This window comes from Talpa occidentalis, unplaced genomic scaffold, assembly GCF_014898055.3.
Source record: "Talpa occidentalis isolate TD23 unplaced genomic scaffold, MPIMG_talOcc4v2.1 talOcc4.2, whole genome shotgun sequence".
Classification (NCBI taxonomy): Eukaryota; Metazoa; Chordata; class Mammalia; order Eulipotyphla; family Talpidae; genus Talpa; species Talpa occidentalis.
The window spans coordinates 127,148,961-127,169,544 of record NW_023602073.1 but is presented as its reverse complement, the minus strand read 5'-3'; the positions used below and the strand labels follow the sequence as shown (position 1 = coordinate 127,169,544).

The window sequence follows — 20,584 nt, the reverse complement described above, 5'->3', positions numbered from 1 at the left end:
AAATTGTATCATCAGCTATGTCAGTAATCCAGAAAATGTCCCAAAACTGGAAGCATCACTGAGGAAAAGATCAGGATAAAGGCATCTCTCTGAATGAACCCACATGGTGGTGAAGCCAATCTACAGACAGCAAAACAACTAATCCCAAGACAAGATATATTTTTAAATTCATGACATTAGATAATTGATGTCATGTAGTTGTTTAAAATCTGTTTTCTTGTATAAGAATTTATGTCATGTATTTATCTTGTATAGGATTTTACCACACTGTAGGAATGAAAAACTGCTCTTAGTGCCAGTAATACCTTCCATATTACTCTACCTCCCAGCTAGGCAAACACATCTGTTCACCAGGAGTTGAGCAGGGAGAACACTGGATGATAATATAACTTCTCCTAGTTCTGAATGCAATATGTCCACTTTGATACTCATCTGAACAGAAAAAGAATATAGAGTCTGTAAGAATAAAATTTTTTTTTATCTTAAACATTACTTTTTATGTTAAATAACTATTTGCAGTCAACCATCTTTATTGAGGAAAATGAGTAACTCCTGGTATTCCCCAATCACCTACATTGGTGTAGTGATTACACCTTTAAAAGTATAAAGTCGGTGATCTGAATCTCAAATCTGTCAAGTATTAACAGTTAAGAAATTTTGATCTCTTTGTCAATGTTTTAAACTTACATCTGCAAATCGGCAGTTTATTTATCATAAAGTTTCAATTTGTTGCTAAAAAGTGAGTTTGTAAGGAACAAGAGATGAGACTATCTGAGCACTGAATCTATACCCATGTTAGTTCTCTCAGAACCTACTAGAAATCACAGCCTCCTCCGATTCCCTGCTAAACTAGCCACCATCTTGAGTTGCTGCTTATACAGGTGGCCTCCATGTCAAAGGGCCCCTCACTCAAATACAGTAGCCAGGGGATAACTTTCTGTGATCAACACTCCCAACACTCTGTGGACACTATTTCTGAAAAACCTGCAATTAAAAATTAAACATAAAATGTGTCGTTAGCTAAGTAACAGTATCTCTCAGGATATTCTTAAGAGGGATATACTATATTATTAGAAACTTTTTTCATAAGAAGTAAATGTGAATTAAGGATTAAAAAAGATTGGGAGGCAATTGAGAATTTCAAGACAAGAATCTTAACACTGGCTTTCAATTGCACAAATAATTAGCACATTATTTAACCCAAGGAGGGGTTATAGTCTGACTTTGTTTCATAAGATTTCTTTCCCTCAGTTCTGAAAGGTCAGAATTTGATACTGCAGGCTATGGCTACTCCTAGCCTGATATTTCCAAGGACAGTACTCACATTGCATAGTTTTGGCTTTTTTCAACAAAGATGATTCATTACATATACAAATCTACAAATTTCATAAGAATTTTCATTTGTATAAATTTTCAAGTCAAAATAACTGAGACATTCGTATGTCTAGATTTTTTGTTGTTGTTTAGAATATGTACCATACACATATTGGGAATTCTGGTGAAATTTTTTTTATTATTTTTCTGTCATTCCATTGCCTGACCCCCTCAAAACTGGATGGCTACCATCAGAAGAACGTAAAAGGTAACCATCATTTACTTAATGACTTGAGAATATGACAGTGCATCATTTCATTTACTTGATATAAGCCCCTCTTCTCCCTTCCCTATCTCACTAAAATAATCAAGTAGTAAGTTGAATAGGTGCTATATTGTGATGATCATTTCAGAAGCTATACAAATATGAAATCATTATACTATTATACTGTACACCTGAAACTAATATATTATATGTCAATTATACTTCAATTTAAAAAAAATAAACATTAATACTTAAGGGTCACTTATTACACATCAAGCACTTATGTGTTTTACATTCACTCATTCATGTAATCCCTGTGACAGCATTATGAGGTAGGTGCTATTAGTATCCCCATTTTACAGATGAAAAAAGTTAAGGACAGAAAAGTCACTTGACCAAAATCTCTCACAGTGTGGCTGGCTGCATAAACCTTGAGTGTCTATCCCCAGATTTCTGTATTATTAAGCACAATTTGTGTTGATGGAAACTTTATAAAACAGCAGACTAAAATTTCAGAATAATGTGCAATTATATAGCAATATATTTTAAAATGCCCTAATTTCTCATGCTTCATCACAAATCTATTACTGCTGCTAAAATACTACAATCCTATTTCAAACAAAGGACATAAACACAGATCACTGATTGGAATTGCCTGTTATGTCATAAGGAGACAAGAATGGCCCCAGAAAGCTTTCACTTTCCAGGAAAAAGAGCAGAAGTAATCCCTGAGCATATTAATGGGATTTTATTAGGGGATTAACAGATTCCTTTTTGGTTATAGAGATCTATCAGAACTAGAAGATTTTTAAAAGAAGTAAGGTTAACCTCAATGAGAAAAAATCTGATATCATGTTCATGAATTTAAAAGCATAACCTTTTCACACTCCCTTTCTCACAAATATGGCCACAGACAAATCATAGTTAGGATCTGTTATAGTTGCTTGGATTTTTATTACAATGACTAAAGTGGCAGAAATAAAACTAAAACATAGGAGAGGCAACTGTTTCTTTCTTCTCTATGTACTTTAAAATATCAGTTCTAATGGGGAAAAATAATTCTTAACTATGACTCAAAACTATTCTGTTTCATTGGTTGGTATGGTACTATTTCCTAACTATCACTGAATACATACATACATACATACATACATATGTACATATACATTTAATATATATTTGAATTTCTATGCCACTTTGTTGTGAAAGTTCTGCTTCAAGATAACAAACAAATCTCACTATGATCCTGACTCTAAAACACTGTACAAATTACTAACTCTTCTGAGATCCCTAATTCTTAATTGAAGAAATTCTGATTTTGACAACTATGGAAACACATAAGAAAAGAAAATGTGTTTCTTATTCAAAAGAGAGAAAGAGGAGTAAAAAGAGAAAAAGTGCTTTATGCCTCCAAAATTCTGAAAGCAGACCTAAAGAGACATGCTTTTAAACACGAGAGACAACTGAAGACTTCACTTTATGGCAGGTAGCACACTTTTGGAAACTGTTAGGCAGAGAAATGTCACAATTTCAATAAAAATTCAAGAAGTGCTTGACAATTTGCAGAAACACAACTCATGAAAACTGGGATGTTTCAGAATATATCCCAGGTTTTTATGGTGATATTGGGATGACAAAACACAACTGTTCCAGGCCTCAAGAAGGCTGAATGGACATATCAACTCTTTCTCTATGTTCTTGCAAAACCAAATTTCAAATCTCAGTAATCGATCTATCATAATTACAAATCTATCCCACAGACCCAATGGATGCTTCTCCACTCTTTAGCTTTTGATGCATCTTCATTGTTATTTTGTAAACACAAGGCAACATTCTGAAACTACATTAAATACTAGTATTTCAACAACAAAAGAGACATTAATCAAAATAAAGAGGCACCCTATTGATGGGGAAAAAATCTTTGCACTCCATACAACTGATAAGGGACCCATCACACACACAAAGAACTCACAAGACTCAACAAAGTAAACAATCCAGTCAATAAATGGGCAAAAGAACGTAAAAGACAATTCTCCAAAGAGGAAATGCAAATGGCCAACAGGCATATGAAAAAATGTTCAACATTCCTTATAATCAGGAAAAAGCTAATCAAAACCACAATGAAATTCCACCTTACACCAGTAAGAATGGCACATATCTAAGACTAGCAACAACAAATGTTGGCGAGGATGTGGTGAAAAAGGAACTCTCCTACATTGCTGGTGGGAATGCAAAAATGTGTTTTCTTCTGTCAAATACAAGGGAAAAAAACATGACATACCATATTCAATATCTGTGCATTTAGGAAAGGGGAGAAACAAGCAGTTAGCTAGTTACAGAGAAGGTCCTTCTTAGCACTCCATGCTGGTCATTTCTGCAGTGCCAGTTTCCAAATGCCTCCTCCAGGCTTGTTATTCAGTCAATTCTCTTCTAAGTGTGTGGCCCAATCTTAAACAAGGTATGTAGTGGAAGCCTTTTCTTTAACTGGTAAGAAATAAATGAGGGAGCAGAATTTATATCCCTGCTCAGAGAAAAGATAGCAGTGAAGCTCTTAAAAGTAGGAGACTGGAAAAAGAGGTGACAAATTACATCATACATTTGGATACTTTGAATTTATGCTATACTATGTTATCAAATCAGTTTGATTCCAGTCATTGTTCATTAAATACTTAGTGTATGCTCATAGGATAATCAGATAGCTTTTGAGGTGAAGTTACTCATAAGTCAAGAGTGTGGCCAGGATAGATGAGAGAGAAAGCTGATGTGAAAGAGGGTGGAGGCCTGTGTTTGTAGGCTGGTGTTCCACGGTGGTGAGCCCCACTCAACAGTTTCATTAAAACAACACATAACTAGATAACAAAGGCCAGTGATAGTCATTTTATCCACACAGCTACTGTTCAATCTCAGTCCTGCTTTCTATCTGCCCTTCTTTGCTGTCATTAGCAAAGAAATCACAAAAACTGACACGAGTCTACTAAAGGAAAAGTTAATGTTTGTATGTTAAGACCTATTAAAAAGAAAGGGGAAGTAGAGAATATACTTAATCTGCTTGCCAGTATTTGTATTACTGACAAGCCTGCTTTCTTATTCAAGCATCTTTAATCCTCCAATGCCCAGACCCTTTCAAGGTGAAAGGGATATCCTTCACAGAAAGAAAAAATGTATTCAGAAAGTCAATGGGACCCAATGAATAGATTTTATTTGTAGTTAAACAAGGTAAACAACACAAAATTTAGTTTCACAGATTCTAATGTATTGGGGTTTTTTCATAGGTCCTAATTATTCTTGATGTGGAATATCCTCAGTCTATATTTAGCTCTGAAAATGGTTCACTGTTTGAACGTGGGCAAGACAACAGCTAGTGACATTTCCTGCTTTGTAAAGGATTTGAAGATTTTAAATAAAAGGTGCTTTAAAAACTCAATACAGTAATATCAAAGTTTTTTTTTTTTCTCTAATAACACTTAAATGGATAAGGAAGAATGAAACGGAATCCCTGAGGTAATGAAAGGAGAATTCACTTACGTATGATGAAATGCAGTTAAATCAAGATTGGCTTTATCAGGTCTCAGGATCTGTCATAATCAACCATATCCAGGCTGAAATCCAACTGAGGCACTATGCCAATAACCATTCTGTTTATGAGTACTTCTATCAACATTTGCTGTCAGAACAGTTTGAATACCCATAAAACCAAAATATGGAATCTATCGTCTATTAATATACTTCTTAATTCACATATGAAATGTGTATATGATAAAATACATTCACCTACAAATAACAAAAAAAAAATGGATTCAGATGGTTAAAAAGCAAAGAAGTGTTATTATCTCCTATCAACTAAGACAGAGCCACTCAGAGGCTTACCCAGAACATCAAAATTCATTGTTTTAGGCCTCCCCCGTGGCACCTAGTTGAGCGCCATGCTGTTGAGGTAGTTGAGTGCCATGCTGTGAAGCTGTCTGCAGCCTCTGCAGTGCAGGTTGGATTCCTGGCCGGCCAGGGAGATACCCACATGGCCCAGCAGACCTCTCCTGCCTTGCCTGCTGCTCTCCTCAGCAGTGTCTTCAGTCTGTCTTCCTGTTCTGCTGTACACTTTGTCTCTGGTGAATTCTCTTACCCTCCCGCACCTCTGGCCTGTACCCCAGTTTTTGTATAAATAAATAAATCTTTAAAAAAAATTTTTTAAAAATTCATTGTTCTAGTCTCCCATGCTCCGGGCATCATTGTAACTACCACAGTGACACCATGTGAAGGATGGCTGCTGAGTCCAGACACCACATGTATATTCAACAAATTCCAACTAAAAACTGATGTTCTCATCCCTATGAATTACATGTTGGCAAAAAAACTACTCTCTTCAGGTTTGGAGCAGATTTTCCCTCATATACCAGAAGTGGGTCACATACCATTTCTAAACTACCCACGGGGTGAAGAATGGAACTAATCAATGTGTTCCAAAGGCCGCCATCTCACAGGGAAGGGAGGATGTACTACCAAGAGGGAAGAGAATAGACTAAGAACAGGCAAAGGACTAGGGTGCACTAGAGTTTTATATTTGCCTTTTAATTAAAGTGTGGCATCCACTGTCAACTATAACTAGGAAAGTGGTAAATATATAACAAAAAAAGATGAATGTTCTAAAAGAGTAAATCATTAGAAAAGAGTGGCATGCTATTTTTAAGAAGACTATCATATGTGGATTATGTATGCCACATTTAAGAACTAATTATTAAAAAGCATAGTTGGAGAACAACTGGCAAAACTGAATAGCCTTTCTCTAAACCTTTGTGCTAAGACTGACTTCTTAAATAAAAGCCTTTTCTTGATCAGAGATGCCAGCAATTAAAATATATTTGGCAGCTATGATTCCCTAGTATGAAATGATGATCAAATGTAGTTTTCTTCACTCACAGCCAGAATCAAAACAAAATATTCACCTGAATACCCTAGTCAATAGAAGATCAAATAGAACTACAATTCATGAATTGACAAAATGTTCTCTCAGTTAGTGCTTTTGGTATCTTATATAAAACATTAAAGATAAAATGTCAAAGAATCTTTACAGGTTAATGGAAAAAAGACAGAGATTTCAACTTCATAAAAGAAAATAAAGTATACTCTATATTTCTGTAACTCTCATTATATACCTTTGTTTTTACCAGAACAGGATTTTCTGCAAAGGAGGAAACTTGAATAGTAAAGGGGCATTTTTATGCCATAGCAGTCTGCATTCCATAAATCAAGAAGAAACAATATAAGCAGATCTGTTATATTTGCTTAATAATCCCCACAACCTTTTATCTCTATCCTAGCCCCTTTGTTTATGTCCTCCTTATCCCCTATAATAGTTATCTCAGCTAAGTAATTACACAGTAAGTCTGAAATCCCAGGTTTCCAGTACTCCTCAGCTAGTTCATTCATACCCACAGCTTTATCTACCAATCTAATAACATGGAGTTCCATATCTGTCTTTCAGACATGTCATATATGCCCCAGACCTCCCTCCCGGACATTCACTTGATTGGGCAGGTGTTTTAATAAACCCAAAATTGAACTCATTGTCTTCTTGTCTCCAAAATCTGTTTCCTCTCTAGACAACTAGGTAGACTGTCTAAACTCCAAACCTTGGAGCTAATCTTTCTCCCCTGACTTTCACAATCCATCCTGACCCTAAAATATTCCCCCTCCTAGAAGCCCACCTAGATCTGTAGTGCATCTCTCCTTTACCACCTACACTACAAATGCTAAGTGAAGGCAGTTACCAGAATCTGCCTAGACCAGTACCACCCAGTCCTTACTCATCTTGTTCATGCAAACTCCTGTTCCCACTCAACCATCATGCTTTTTATTCTACTCAGAGAGTGAGCTTTCCAAAGTACAAATCTGAGTGCATCATTCTGAACTCCAAAATTTTTGATTGCTCCCATCCCCTACGAAATAAAAACTCAGAAAGAGCTTAAGGATAAGTAATTCATGTACAGGGTGAATTACTTATACTCCTTACTTATATACTTGTAAGCCTGGAAAATATATCCATCTCACTATCTCTCCCCAACATTCTCATTTTTTCAGCTAAAACCTTCCCTCCTCTGTGCAGCCTTTTCTGATTACCCTGGGTCAAATTAGAACTTCACTTGGTTCCCATCAACTTCATTACATTTAAGGTTATCACTTTAAATTGTAATTTGCATGACTGTAAATTGTAAATTGTTTAAATGGCTTTCCATTACAGAAAGTAAACTATCTGAGAGTACAGTTAGTGCAGGCCCATCTTTGATCTTCAACAACCAACATAATACTTGACAATTGGTAGGTTTAATAAGTGTGCAATAAATAGCACAAGTAAATTACAGTAATCAAAAAGAACTGAAAAAGTTTTAAAGTGAAGGAGTCTTCCTGTGACAGCAGCTCTTCTTCATATGAACCAAGGGGGCTAGGAATAAACTTATGATCACTCAGGCAACGTTGATGAATCCGGAATTGGCTCTGCTAGAGCCAACCAAAAGCCATTTACTCACTACAATCACCCTATCCCTCCAATTCCTATTTTAAGAGTAAATATAGAACAAAAGAATACAATGGAATTGATTTTCAGAGCAGAACAATGGGAACTTTATTACTTTTCTTTCCATCAGTCAGTTGCAATAATAGCCTACCTTTGGCAAAAATCGAAATACAGTAACATAACACAAAATTGAGAATTTGAGAAGTACAATGATGGAAGAAACTTCATGAAGTCATTCAGACCTCCAGGTTAGATGACCTCATAAATGGAACTCACTATCATCTTAAAAGATGGTCAGTAAAGGTGTTTGATAAATCCCTAACCCCTGTGCCAGTATTTAACAGTCTCATAAGAGTCAGTGTAATATTCTTCCTAATTTCTAGAACAGTGTAGTCCTAGTAAAAATTAATAAGAAATTGACTTTATTTTCTTAATCTATTTTCTTTAAGTCACTCTTCAGCCCTCTCTGTCTTGGATTAAGAGTTCTATATACACTTTGTAATAAAAACAGCAATAATAAAGAGCTCTAGTGAGTTTACAGTAGATAAATTTTGGTTGTGATGTCCTCATTCAGTCCTCATGACATCCTTATGAAATAACTATCATTAGTCTCATCTTACAGATGGATTTAGGTTCATTAAGGAATGGACACAAGGATGCCCAGCTGGGAAGTGGCAGTAACCCTTAGAATATGACCTAGCTGACTTTAGAATCCTCTGGGTCATGATGCTTTTCTCTCTGTGGTGTACTTTCTCTATCCACTATTATGCATCCTCTCTAATTTCTACATGCCTCACAGAATTGGAGAATTTAATGAGTTTCATATGTTTTGTCTCTTGTGTTTTCACTACATTATCAAATTGATTTTTTAATAACATTACATTAGATGGAATTGTTTTGCCAACTTCATTGTTTTCTCTGTACCCAAAAATAAAAACTCAGGTTTTCATCTTCATCATTGTATTTATGTATATAAATTATGTATAAATGTGTACATACAATATAAAATCTCACATACACAAATAATAGCATTTGGCATGTGTGTGACCTATATTTCTGAAATATATTTATTTCATTTATTTTTTAAATGAGCTAATATTAATCACATTAAGAAAGCATTAAGAATAATGCAAATCTATATCAACCTGAAATGGCTGTGCTGATGTTACAGAACTAAGAATACTGTCATAACAAGTATTCTGCTATAACTAGTACTGTTATTAATATTAGTAACTAATAACTAATGTTAATAACTAACATTTTTAACACTACAAATTAAGTACTGTGCTAAGCACTTTTAAAACATTGATAAGTACTAATTTGTAAGGTGAAAAATGTAAAGCATTTGTCAGAAGCAATTAGACAATGTGATGCGCCAGCTAGCCATAACTTTTGGCTACTGGAAGGGTCTCCTGACACTAATTTCCTATATTTCAATGTTTGACCACAGACTATGCGCCAATAATTTTATTCACAGTTTATTTTCATTCTATTTGGAATTCAATATTTACTTTCATGTTTTCTAAAATACTGAAAACTGAAAGTTCTATACATAAATCACAACAAGTTATCATTGTATCATTTTGGCAATGATGTTTGTTATATATTACCTGTGCCACACAGAACTGTCCCTTTTTTTTTTTTTTAAGATTTTATTTATTTATTTATTTATTTATTTATTTATTTATTTATTTATTTATACAAGCACTGGGTACAGTCAGAAGCGCGGGAGGGTGAGAGAATTCACCAGAGCCAGAGCGGGAGCAGAACAGGCAGACTGACGATATACTGCTGAGGGGAGCAGCAGGCAGCAGGAGAGATCTGTGTGCGATGTGGGACCCTCGCCCGGTGGCCACGGATCGAACTGGCGCTGCAGAGGCTGCAGGCAGCTTCACAGCCCAGAGCTCAACCACTGCGCCACAGGGGAAGCCCAGAACTGTCCCTTTAACATGTAAGTCATATAGTAATAAGGCTTGAAACCAGGCCAACAGATGGCTGGATTTTCAAAATTGACTGAGCCTCAGCTGCCACTTTGTGTAAAGCTCCTTAAGAATAGCTGATACATCACTTAAAGTACAGTGAGTTATCACTAAGATTAATCTTCTCAGCTACTTATCCTGAAGCTTCCCTAACTCAAGCAGATGTAAAGAAATTAACTGAGATTTCCAATTATAGTTGCTTTTCACTTTTACTAGGGGCAAATAGTGTAATTTTCAACACTTTCATTTTAGAAGACAAGTTTCATCAAAGAAACATTTAAAAAGAGGGCAGTTAGATTACAAAAAGAAACAAGATTGGCATTTGAAATAGTCTATTAACATGTCAGAGGTTCTGCTTTTTCAAGAATATTGTGCTTTCTAGATAGAAGGGTGAGTTGCACGAATCCATCAGAGTCGGTTTTCTGCTTTTATCTCACTATAGGACACATAAGAGCAAATCATTTGAATGACAAGTTACATAGTCACTCAATTTCTGTGTCATAAAGTAAATAATGAAATACCCTGTACTCAGCTCTTACTAAATTACTTGACAATTTTGAACAGAGAAAACTTCCAAATGCTTAAAGTTTTCATGTGAAAAAAACCTCATACTTTCCTCTTCTAACATACTTGAAACAGATTTGCCTATTTTTTTTATAATTTTTGTGCTGAATTAACATTATACCATTATGTAAGTTTCAGGTATACATCATTATAAATCAACATCTCTATATACTATATTAAGTTCATCACTAAAATCCAATTCTATCCTTGGTCTAAGTAGAGATGACATTTTCTTATTCCCCTGTAAGCCCGTACAAAAGAAAACAAGACCAATTTTTTGGTCCTGCATACAACCAAAGAGACTTTCCTATATAACAGAATGTCAACTTCACATACTGATAATGTTTTAAATGAGATCTGTTACTCTAAGTCTGGAGTATTTTTGCAATTGCTACATTTTTATCATAGAATGCTTAAGTGGAAATTAAAGAGGGAGAGAGAAAAATAGTTAAAAGAATAATCAGACCAATTTATATTTTATATAAAGATTGCTGAGTAGCCATTAAAGGTAATTTGTTAGAAGAAAAGGTTGGAAATATTGATGAAAATTAGGTTGGAAAGTTATCTGAGGATTAAATTTTTTTATGTTTTCCTTGGACTCAGGAACTAAAGCAGAAGTTTTTAACTGTTTTGGATTCAGCACTCATTTACACTCTTAAAACCTACCAACAATTGGGGCCTCTCCAGTGGTGCAGTGGGTTTAGCGCCGTGCTGTGAAGCTGTCCACAGCCTCTGCAGTGAGGGTTCAATCCCCGCCAGCTGGTGAGAAAGACCTCTCCTGTCACACCTGCTGCTCCCCTCAGCAGTGCTTCTGCCTGTTCTGATCCCAGCTCTGTCTTTGGTGAATCATCTCACCCTCCCGTGCCTCTGATCTGTACCCCAGCTCGTGTATAAAAATAAATAAATCTTTTAAAAAAAATACCAACAATCTCTTCCAACTAAGAGCTTTTATTTATGCGGGTTATATTACAAATATTTACCACATTAGAAATTAAAACATAGTTTGGAGTGCAGGTGTTCTTTGGAATTGATGTTTCTGTGTCCTTTGGGTAAATACCTAGGAGTGGAATTGCTGGGTCATATGGAAGCTCTATGTTTAGTAGGTCCAGAAATCTCCACACAGCTTTCCACAGTGGTTGGACCAGTTTGCACTCCCACCAACAGTGCAGAAGAGTTCCTTTTTCTCCACACCCTCGCCAACATTTGTTGTTGCTAGTTTTTTTAATATGTGCCATTCTCACTGGTGTAAGATGGTATCTCATGGTAGTTTTGATTTGCATTTCCCTGATGACAAGTGATGTTGAACATTTTTTCATATGCCTGTTGGCCATTTGCATTTCCTCTTCAGAGAAGTTTCTTTTAAGCTCTTCTGCCCATTTTTTGACTGGATTATTTTCTTTGTTGTTGTTGAGTCTCATCAGCTCTTTGCAGATTTTTGTGATCAGTCCTTTATCATTAGTGTTGGGTGCAAAAATGTTCTCCCAGTTGGTGGGGTTTCTCTTTGTTTTTGTTATTGTCTCTTTTGCTGTGCAAAAGCTCTTTAATTTGATACAGTCCCAGCTGTTTATCTTTGCCTTCACTATCACTGCTTTGGGTGATGTGTCTGTAAAGATTGTTTACAATAGCTAAGCTTTGGAAACAACCCAAATGCCCAAAAATAGATGACTGGATCAAGAAGATGTGGTACATATATACCATGGAATATTACTCAGCATTCAAAAAAGATAAACACATGCAATTTGCTGCAACATGGATGGCGCTGGAAGGGATCATGCTCAGCGAAATAAGCCAAAAAGAAAAAGAAAAATACCGGATGGTCTCACTCATAGCAGGAATCTAGAAAACTTAAATAATGGACCAGGAAAATAAATAACTATAAGAAAGTGAAAATCAAAATCAACAAAAAACTATGAACCAGAGACACTTTTAGGGGGGCGGGGGCGGGAGGGGAGGGATTGGGGTCAGAATGGGGGGCTGCAATTGTATGGGGAATATAACAATAAAATTTATAAAAAAAAAAAAAAAAAAAAAAAAAATAAAACATAGTTTGGAAATTATCAATTTCAAGGCTTTTGTTTATGTGGGTTATATTACAAATATTTACCACATTAGAAATTAAAACATAGTTTGGAAATTAATAATTTCAAGAATAAAGTGATTAAATGTTATCTTAACTAGTGCATCAAAAATATAGCTATATTTTAATTAAAAATTTATAGTGAGAAAAGTGGCATTATTTTTGCAATTTTCTTTAATTTCTCATTTAATAAAAGCATCTTTATCCTCATATCTGATTCTGCATTAAATTTGTTGCAGTTTGTTGTTTCAGAAAAAGTCCAGGAAGAAAATCCAGCCTCACAATGAAAAATCATCAAAAAAGGGAGGATAATAGTCTTTTTCAGATTACTATAGATATTCCTCTTTGATATTATGCCAAAACTCAACAAGTTAGAATTTCTTAAAATTTTGTGCAATGTAGAATCTTAAAATGTTATCAATGAACCTTTCATATTCTTTACAGTCAAACCACCTGGTCTATCTTGAACTTTTTTTTTTTTTTTTTGTGGGACCCTCAGTGGCGGCTGGGGAACGAACCGGCACTGCAGAGGCTGCAGGCAGCCTCTCAGCCCAGTGCTCAACCACTGCGCCACCAGGGGAGGCCCTAAACTTATTTTTTAATTGCATAACTTCTTCTTGGGGTCACACTAGCTTACAACCCTGTATATGATTTAGCAGCATAAGTTCACCTTCTTCAGATGTATGTTACCACACTATCTCCACCACCAAACCACCATTATTCTCCACCATAATCCCAATAGATCACCTTTGTAACAACACTCATCTGTCATTTAAAAAATAGTGAATCACTAAATTATGCATATTTCCATATTTGACATATTTCATTATACAAAATTAAAAAAAATTCATTATTATTATTACCTCAACTTCCTAGCAAAGTCTTTATGTACTAATTACAAAGGTGCACAAGTAAACTTTTCAGGTGATGGAAATGTCAGTATCTTGATAATGATTTCACAGGTATATATAGATGTTAAAAATTAATCAAGTTATACACTTTAAATATGTGTAGGTTTTGTATATAAGTTTATACCTCAATATAAAATAATGTAAAAATGGATAATGTGGTGGATAAAAACTAGGAAAATAGTGTCCATAAGTATAGCCTTGTAAATTATTATAATACTGAATTACAAGGTAAGCACAGTGCGATTCATTTTCCTATAGAAAACACAAATGATTCACATGAGAAAAACAGACATTCAAGCACTTTTCTATTGCCAATACTCACTCTCCACTAAGAAGACCTTTAAGTGGGCATACAGCTTTTAAGCAATACAAACATCTTCAAATCAAACATTTTAAAGATATATTATTCATCACTAGTCTGACACAGGATCAAATTTAAGGCTTCTAGGAAGCTCAAAGATTTTTGTCTCTGCTATCTTTCATCCAATGCTGAAAAACTGTCAACTTCCATTTCCTTCCATCTCTTCCTGGCATATCAATCACTGACAGTATTACCTTCCATAAGGAAGACTTCCATGTCTACATATTAAAATTGGGCAAGATTCAGGAAAGGGCAGCTCAATGCTTTTGGAACTCTGTCCTGGCCCTTACAGACAAAAGAGCACTGAAGATTAGAACACTAAAGTCAGAGTTCAGGGTCTCTTCAGATACAACCCAAAAAGTTCTTTCTTTCCAGCTGAATCACCATCTAGATATGACACTGGAAATCCCTGGCTAGACCATGACAAATCTTTTTTTATATATATATTTTTTATTTTATATATTCTTTACATCATTTTTTATTTTTGCACAATGTATGCTTTTTCATCTTGGTTATAGTTCCCATACAATTCCCACCCCCCCCTTATTTTGACCATAATCCCTCCTATCCCCCTACACACACCCCATAGTGTGTCTCTGGCTTATAGTTGCTTGTTGCTTGTTGATTTTTACTTAATTATAATTAGTCTTTCTCCTGGTCCCTTATTTAGATTTTCTAAATTCCTGCTATGAGTGAGACCATCCAGTATTTTTCTTTTTCTTTCTGGCTTATTTCGCTGAGCATGATCCCTTCCAGCTCCATCCATGTTGTTGCAAATTGCATGAGTATATACACAATGGAATACTACTCAGCAATCAAAAAAAGATAAACCCATGACAAATCTTTTAAGACTTATAGGACTGATATAAGGTATCTAGGTCTCCTAATGGTGACTCTCAAAAAGGAGGGACATCTGGTTAGAGTAATTTATTGATTCAAATTACTCAGCATTTTCCATGTTGTTTCAGCCCATAGAGTCTGAGTAGATACCTTGTTGGTCTGGCACATGATACAGACTTAACTGATAATACTGATAGCTATGATGACTGTAACTTACCTGACTATGGCCATTTCTGTCTTCCATAACCATATCTATGCAGGCCTGTATGTTTCCATTTGAGCTTATGTTTGGCCCAACACTAATTCCCTCATCACCTTCTGCTACAGTTTGGAGCCAATTGAAGGTTTATATACTTCAGGATTCAATCCTGAATCATTTTGTCAAGTATTCCAACTTTATCTTCCTTCTTTTTATTCTGCAATCATTCTACTCCACCTCCCCTACCAGATATTCACTTCCTCATTATGTAAGACTATGTCTATCACCTTTCCTACCTCCATCTCCAACTCCTCATATACCCAAACCTAGCAAGCTCCCCCTCTGCAGCTTCCTCAGCTAACTAGACTACAGGTTCAATCAAGGCATCTTCAGTCACTAATACTAATGTCACACTGGCTTCCAACACATTGATTACCTTACCCTACAAATCATATCTATCGTTCCAGGCAAGTGTCCTTTCTCTACTATCCATCTGTCTATTCCTCATCTCATCCTATTATTCTGAGCTCTGTGACGCCTCACCTCCATACTCTCCCCAAAGGTAAAAGTATATGTATCTATCATTTTGTCCTATCAAAGTCCATTATTAATATATATTATGTATTCATCTATTCCTCCTCTCTCTCCATCTCTCAGACATAGTCTTTGCTGCCCATAAGAGTGCCTTTTATGTCACTCTTATGCGCTATATCTTATACTTCCCTATTTTTCATGATAGCTAAGAGAGAGGTACACACATTATATATACTCAATACTTTCATAAAATTAGTGACATACAATTATTACACCCTAAAATTTGAGATTTCCAGAAAATCATTGCTTTCAGCTCTGCTTACGGAAGTTATAAAGAAATACACTGGTCTGCAGAAAAATAAAATAAAACAACCTTCTATCCCTTTCCAAATTCCCGACTGCCTTCTGTAAGATATGTCTGACAGTTGAAAGTAAACCAGTCTTTGCAAGCACTAAATTGCTCATCAATCTTACAAAGGGTGTCATTTAGTCAATTACTTTCCCTAAGGAAATATAAATGGAATATAGCTTCTGGAGAAAAATTAATTCACCCAACTTCAGTAAGGAGCTTATAAAGAATAACTTTCACCACTCTAGGATATCTGAACCATATTTCATTCCTGGTTTTACCAGGAATAACAGGTTTTGTACTTTTTATTTGATTTAAGCTGATTGGTGCAGTTAAATGTATATGGAATTGTAGCCTAATAATAAGTGGGCATAATACCACCCAACTTTTGAATATGAGAGAACTAAAATGTAGTGCCTTTTCTTGTATCTGAAAATACAAATATTGCCTCCATATCCTATCAAACTCTTCTAAGGTGGCTTATTAAGAAAATATGAAAAAGAACCATGTCAGTGAAAAACTTGGAAACTAAGTGTATAGTCATTGAAATTTAAAAACAAATCCCCTAAATGATGTAATTGAGAAAGCTGAAAAGAAAATCAGTGATTTGTAGTCTAGCACTTTCTAAAAATGCACCATTAACAAATTAAGACATAGGAAATAGGCAAATAAAATAAACTCTCTCCCCAGAAAAATTCACATATGTACCCACATATAAAGTTTTATAAACAACTTCAGAAGGTCCCTAGAGTCCCTGATGCCCCATTTCTACCCTGGAATTCTCAATACAAAACATCTTAAGATCTGACATCATTCCCACTCTATTAATATGTATAGTAAATACTAAATTTGAGTTAAGGTCAAATCAAAGAGAAGGCAAACCAATGTAAGCCAATTAAATCTGATTAAAAAAAGGTTTTTTTAAAAATAATATTAAAGGGTTGATATGGGGATATAAAATTGGTAGAGTTTGAAAGAACCCAAATTGCTCTAGAAAAGGCTAAGAAATAAAGAAGCTTGAGGGAGAGCTAGAGAATTGACTAAATAAGGAGAATTTTAAAGACTAAGCTGGAAAAGAGCAGTAAGAAAAAATCTAGTGCCTGAATTATAGTAATTTGGGGCGAGCTGAACAGAGTTATCTAATGGCAGTACAGGAGACATGGCGTAAGCTGTATAGTGCTAGTCCACTGATACCTTCAGTAAAATCTACATATTGTTCATTTTTTTGTTCTTTTTTTTTAATAGGTGTGGGAAAGGCAATGAATTACTGAGTTCTTTAAGGCTGACCTCAAGTAATTATAGAGAAGATATGGAAAGTTAGCCAAAATCTATATTATACAAGGATTTAAATTTGCCTTTACAAGGAACCTAAACAGAAATGCCTCGTCTGCCTCAAAATTTTGCTGAAAGACAGCTCTTCTTATAAAGATTCTGAAGAAAAAAAAAAAATCTTCCTTAAAATAAATTTGAAATGTTTCAGAACATAAATTTCAAATGCATTCTGAATGTCTTCTGTTCAAGATGGCTAAGATATTTGGAAGATAAAATGATGACTTCTCTGAAGATCTCTAGAGAGAAAATGGAAATGAAGTGTTTGCTGGATATTTTTCAAATGCTTTAATAAACTTCAGTATTAAGATTCTTTTGTGATGTACATTTCCATAGGTTTTCTTCAAGCTGATGTGGAGAGAAATAATCTTGTTTGAAGACCTTGAAATATTTAGATAAATGCATTTATGTTCTTTGAGTACTTTCAGGTTACTTCAATGGTATACAAATCAGATTATCTTGAAGTTCACAATTTTATGAGAATTGTGCCTGGTTTGAAATTGTATATGTGAATCCTAACAAATCAGGCTCCTTTGAAATACATTCACATAGTAAATGGTGGGGAACAACCCTGTTTTGGTTTTTTAAATCTTCATTTAGTGTACATTTTCCACTTGGAAATATAATTGTGTGTGAGTCTGTCTCATCACCTGCCTTGTTCCTGACAGGATGGTGTAGGCATTTATGCATGAATCTTTCTTTCCCCTGTAAATATGTTTTCCTTATAGAATAAACTGAAGGATAAGTTCTCAATCTTTGTAAGCCATGAACAGGTTTCTCTTCTCAGACTGAAACTTTCTGAACTGAGATATTTTATTCCTAAATAAAAGCAACAAATATGAAAATGCCTGGAGTAGAATGGTGTGGTCATGTAGGCTGTCACTGGAGAAAATGATTTCTTCTTATTCATTAAAATCAAACTAAAATGCATTATGAATCAACATTTTAAGTCTTAATTATATCGAAAGCACAAAAGTGTAAATGCTATAGGTACTAAAATTTTCATTGATAATATGAGTATTAATGTTTACAAAATTTTCAATGTATTATTGCCAAAGCATAATAGTTAAGAAAATATGTTATTGAGAAAAACATCTACAACTAGTTTTAAATATCCGCCAAAATAAAATGATGTAAGGAAATCAAAAATAAAAATAATTTTTAAATGGCACTCACCAATCACAATGGAAGACTCACAGTGATAATAACCATTACTTTGTTTTTTCTTCAGCATGGAACAAAGATCTATACGATACACCATTTCTTCTCCAAATTTGTGACTGATAAATTTTTCATAAATTTCACGATCTATTTTTTTCAATCCCTTGAAATAACGAAATAAAATTATGTCAATCAGTCATTTTACCTAGGTAAGTTCTTATTCATATCACTTTTTTCAGAACCTGATGATACATGTTGATATACCTATTTGCCTACTAGCATTTGAAAACAGATTAACACAAAATTGTCATAAAGAAGTTTCAGTCTCTGTCTAGGATAATTAAAAAGAAAATCATTTAGAGCATTGATTTTGTATTTTGGCAGAATTCAGAACTTCATATACTCTAAGCTTCAGAAACAAAGTATATTAAGTTGGAATATAAATTATAAAGGATAGAGTAATCATCTTCAACAGAGAAATGGGTGTTTTTAAGTAACACAAATCTTAACATTTTATAATGTGAAAAATGTTCTATTAGGTGTACTCAATTTTAAATTCCTTGCATAAAGAATGAAAGACAATTAAGATTATTTGAATTGGAGCATAGGGATCCATGAATCCTCCAAGTACTTCTCTAACTGCCCCTCCCATTTTTCAGTGTGCTTTCACAACAGGAAGAGGGCTAGTTTCTGAAAAACCACAGTGGGATGCCTTAGTAGCTCTATAGTTTCCCAGAACATGGGAAAGAATATCTCGCCCACCCTTACTATACAATATGCCAGCACCCTGCTCAGTATCCCAAAACACAGTCAATATATTACAGGGCAAGCTTTCTGGCTTGACTAAGTGTGAACTTTTCCTTTTAATTTATATATTTTTTATATTTCTCTAGCAATACTTGTCATTTGCTAAAAATAAGAAAATATGAAGAATCTAGGGGAAAAAAATGATTCATGACCTTACTATTTATTTAAGATACATTAAGGCTGTGTTATAGATCCTTTAGGTCTTTTTCAATACATATATATTATTTTCAGATCACACTTATATAAATCTTACCAAACTGTGATTAGAATACTTATTTCCCCCTTTTTTATTCACAAGAAATTTTACTGCAAAAATTTTTAGATATAAAAACAAAAACTTAAAATTAAATCACCCCAAACTGCTACTACTATAATTTTGATATATATTTTTCTTACGCAAAACAAAGTACATTTTTCTCTTTGGAATGTGGCTGTTCTATGAGTAGCATTTAATAACCTGTTTTTTCTCAGTTAATATTTCATGTCCATTAGTAATATATAGATATATAAAATATTTTATGTCTCATAGTATACCATTTTTTAGCGATATCCTAATTTAGTCATCTCATCCTTTACTGGAGGGCAGTTAGATTGCTCTAAATTTTTTGCATTATATTTAATATGTTGTTGTTGATGTGTTTTTGTTCTATGTCCAAAATGAGCTCCTGATCTTTCCTAACTGCTCCACTCACAGACTTTTCCATCTCAGCTAACAGTAACTTTTAAAAGTGGCTAAGACTAAAAGCCTTGGGGTCATCCTTGATTGTTCTATTCTCTCAGTCCCACATCCAATCAAATTCTGTTGGCTCTATCTTCAAAACATACCCAGTTCTTCATTACCTTTGAGCAGCCTCTGTTTCTGTCTTTCACCAGAATTTTGCAAATGACCTCTTATTTTCCCACCCTCATCCCTCCTTCAGCCAGAGTGATGCTATAAAGTGACACATCATATCAGGTCATTCTGCTGCTCAATCCAGTGTCCTTATTTCTCTCAAAGGAAGGACCCAGTTCCCCAAACATTCTACAAAGTACTGCTTTGCCCGTTGCTGTGCTTCTTGGGTCTTGTCTCCTACTACTTTCTCTTTCATCCCCTCCAATCTCCTGACTTCACTGCTCTTCCTTGACATGACAAGCACAACCCCACCTCAAGCCTTTGATTTGCCTCTTGCACAACCCCACCTCAAAGCCTTTGATTTGCTTCTTGCCTTTTTTTTTTTTTTTCCCCTTTTTTTAGGAGTGATCTTCCCCCAGATATCTTCAAGGGCCATCTCGCATCTGCTTTCATACCTTGCCCAAACATTACTTTCTTAATAGGGTCTCACCTGATCACCCTCTTTTATTTGCACTTCTGCCCCAAGAGGTACTCCCAAATTCTCTCTACCCTTG

At 34.8% G+C, this 20,584-nt stretch overlaps 1 protein-coding gene across 2 annotated transcripts in view; it reads right to left on the bottom strand.

The window, feature by feature from the left end:
* The window catches only part of AKAP7 (A-kinase anchoring protein 7), a 97,293-nt gene that overhangs the window by 23,588 nt on the left and 53,121 nt on the right, over positions 1-20,584 (bottom strand). For both annotated transcript variants that reach the window (XM_037520397.2, XM_037520398.2), the window contains exon 7: positions 18,407-18,554. In XM_037520397.2, the coding sequence (XP_037376294.1) occupies positions 18,407-18,554 (148 nt within the window). The remainder of the gene's footprint in view (positions 1-18,406; positions 18,555-20,584) is intronic.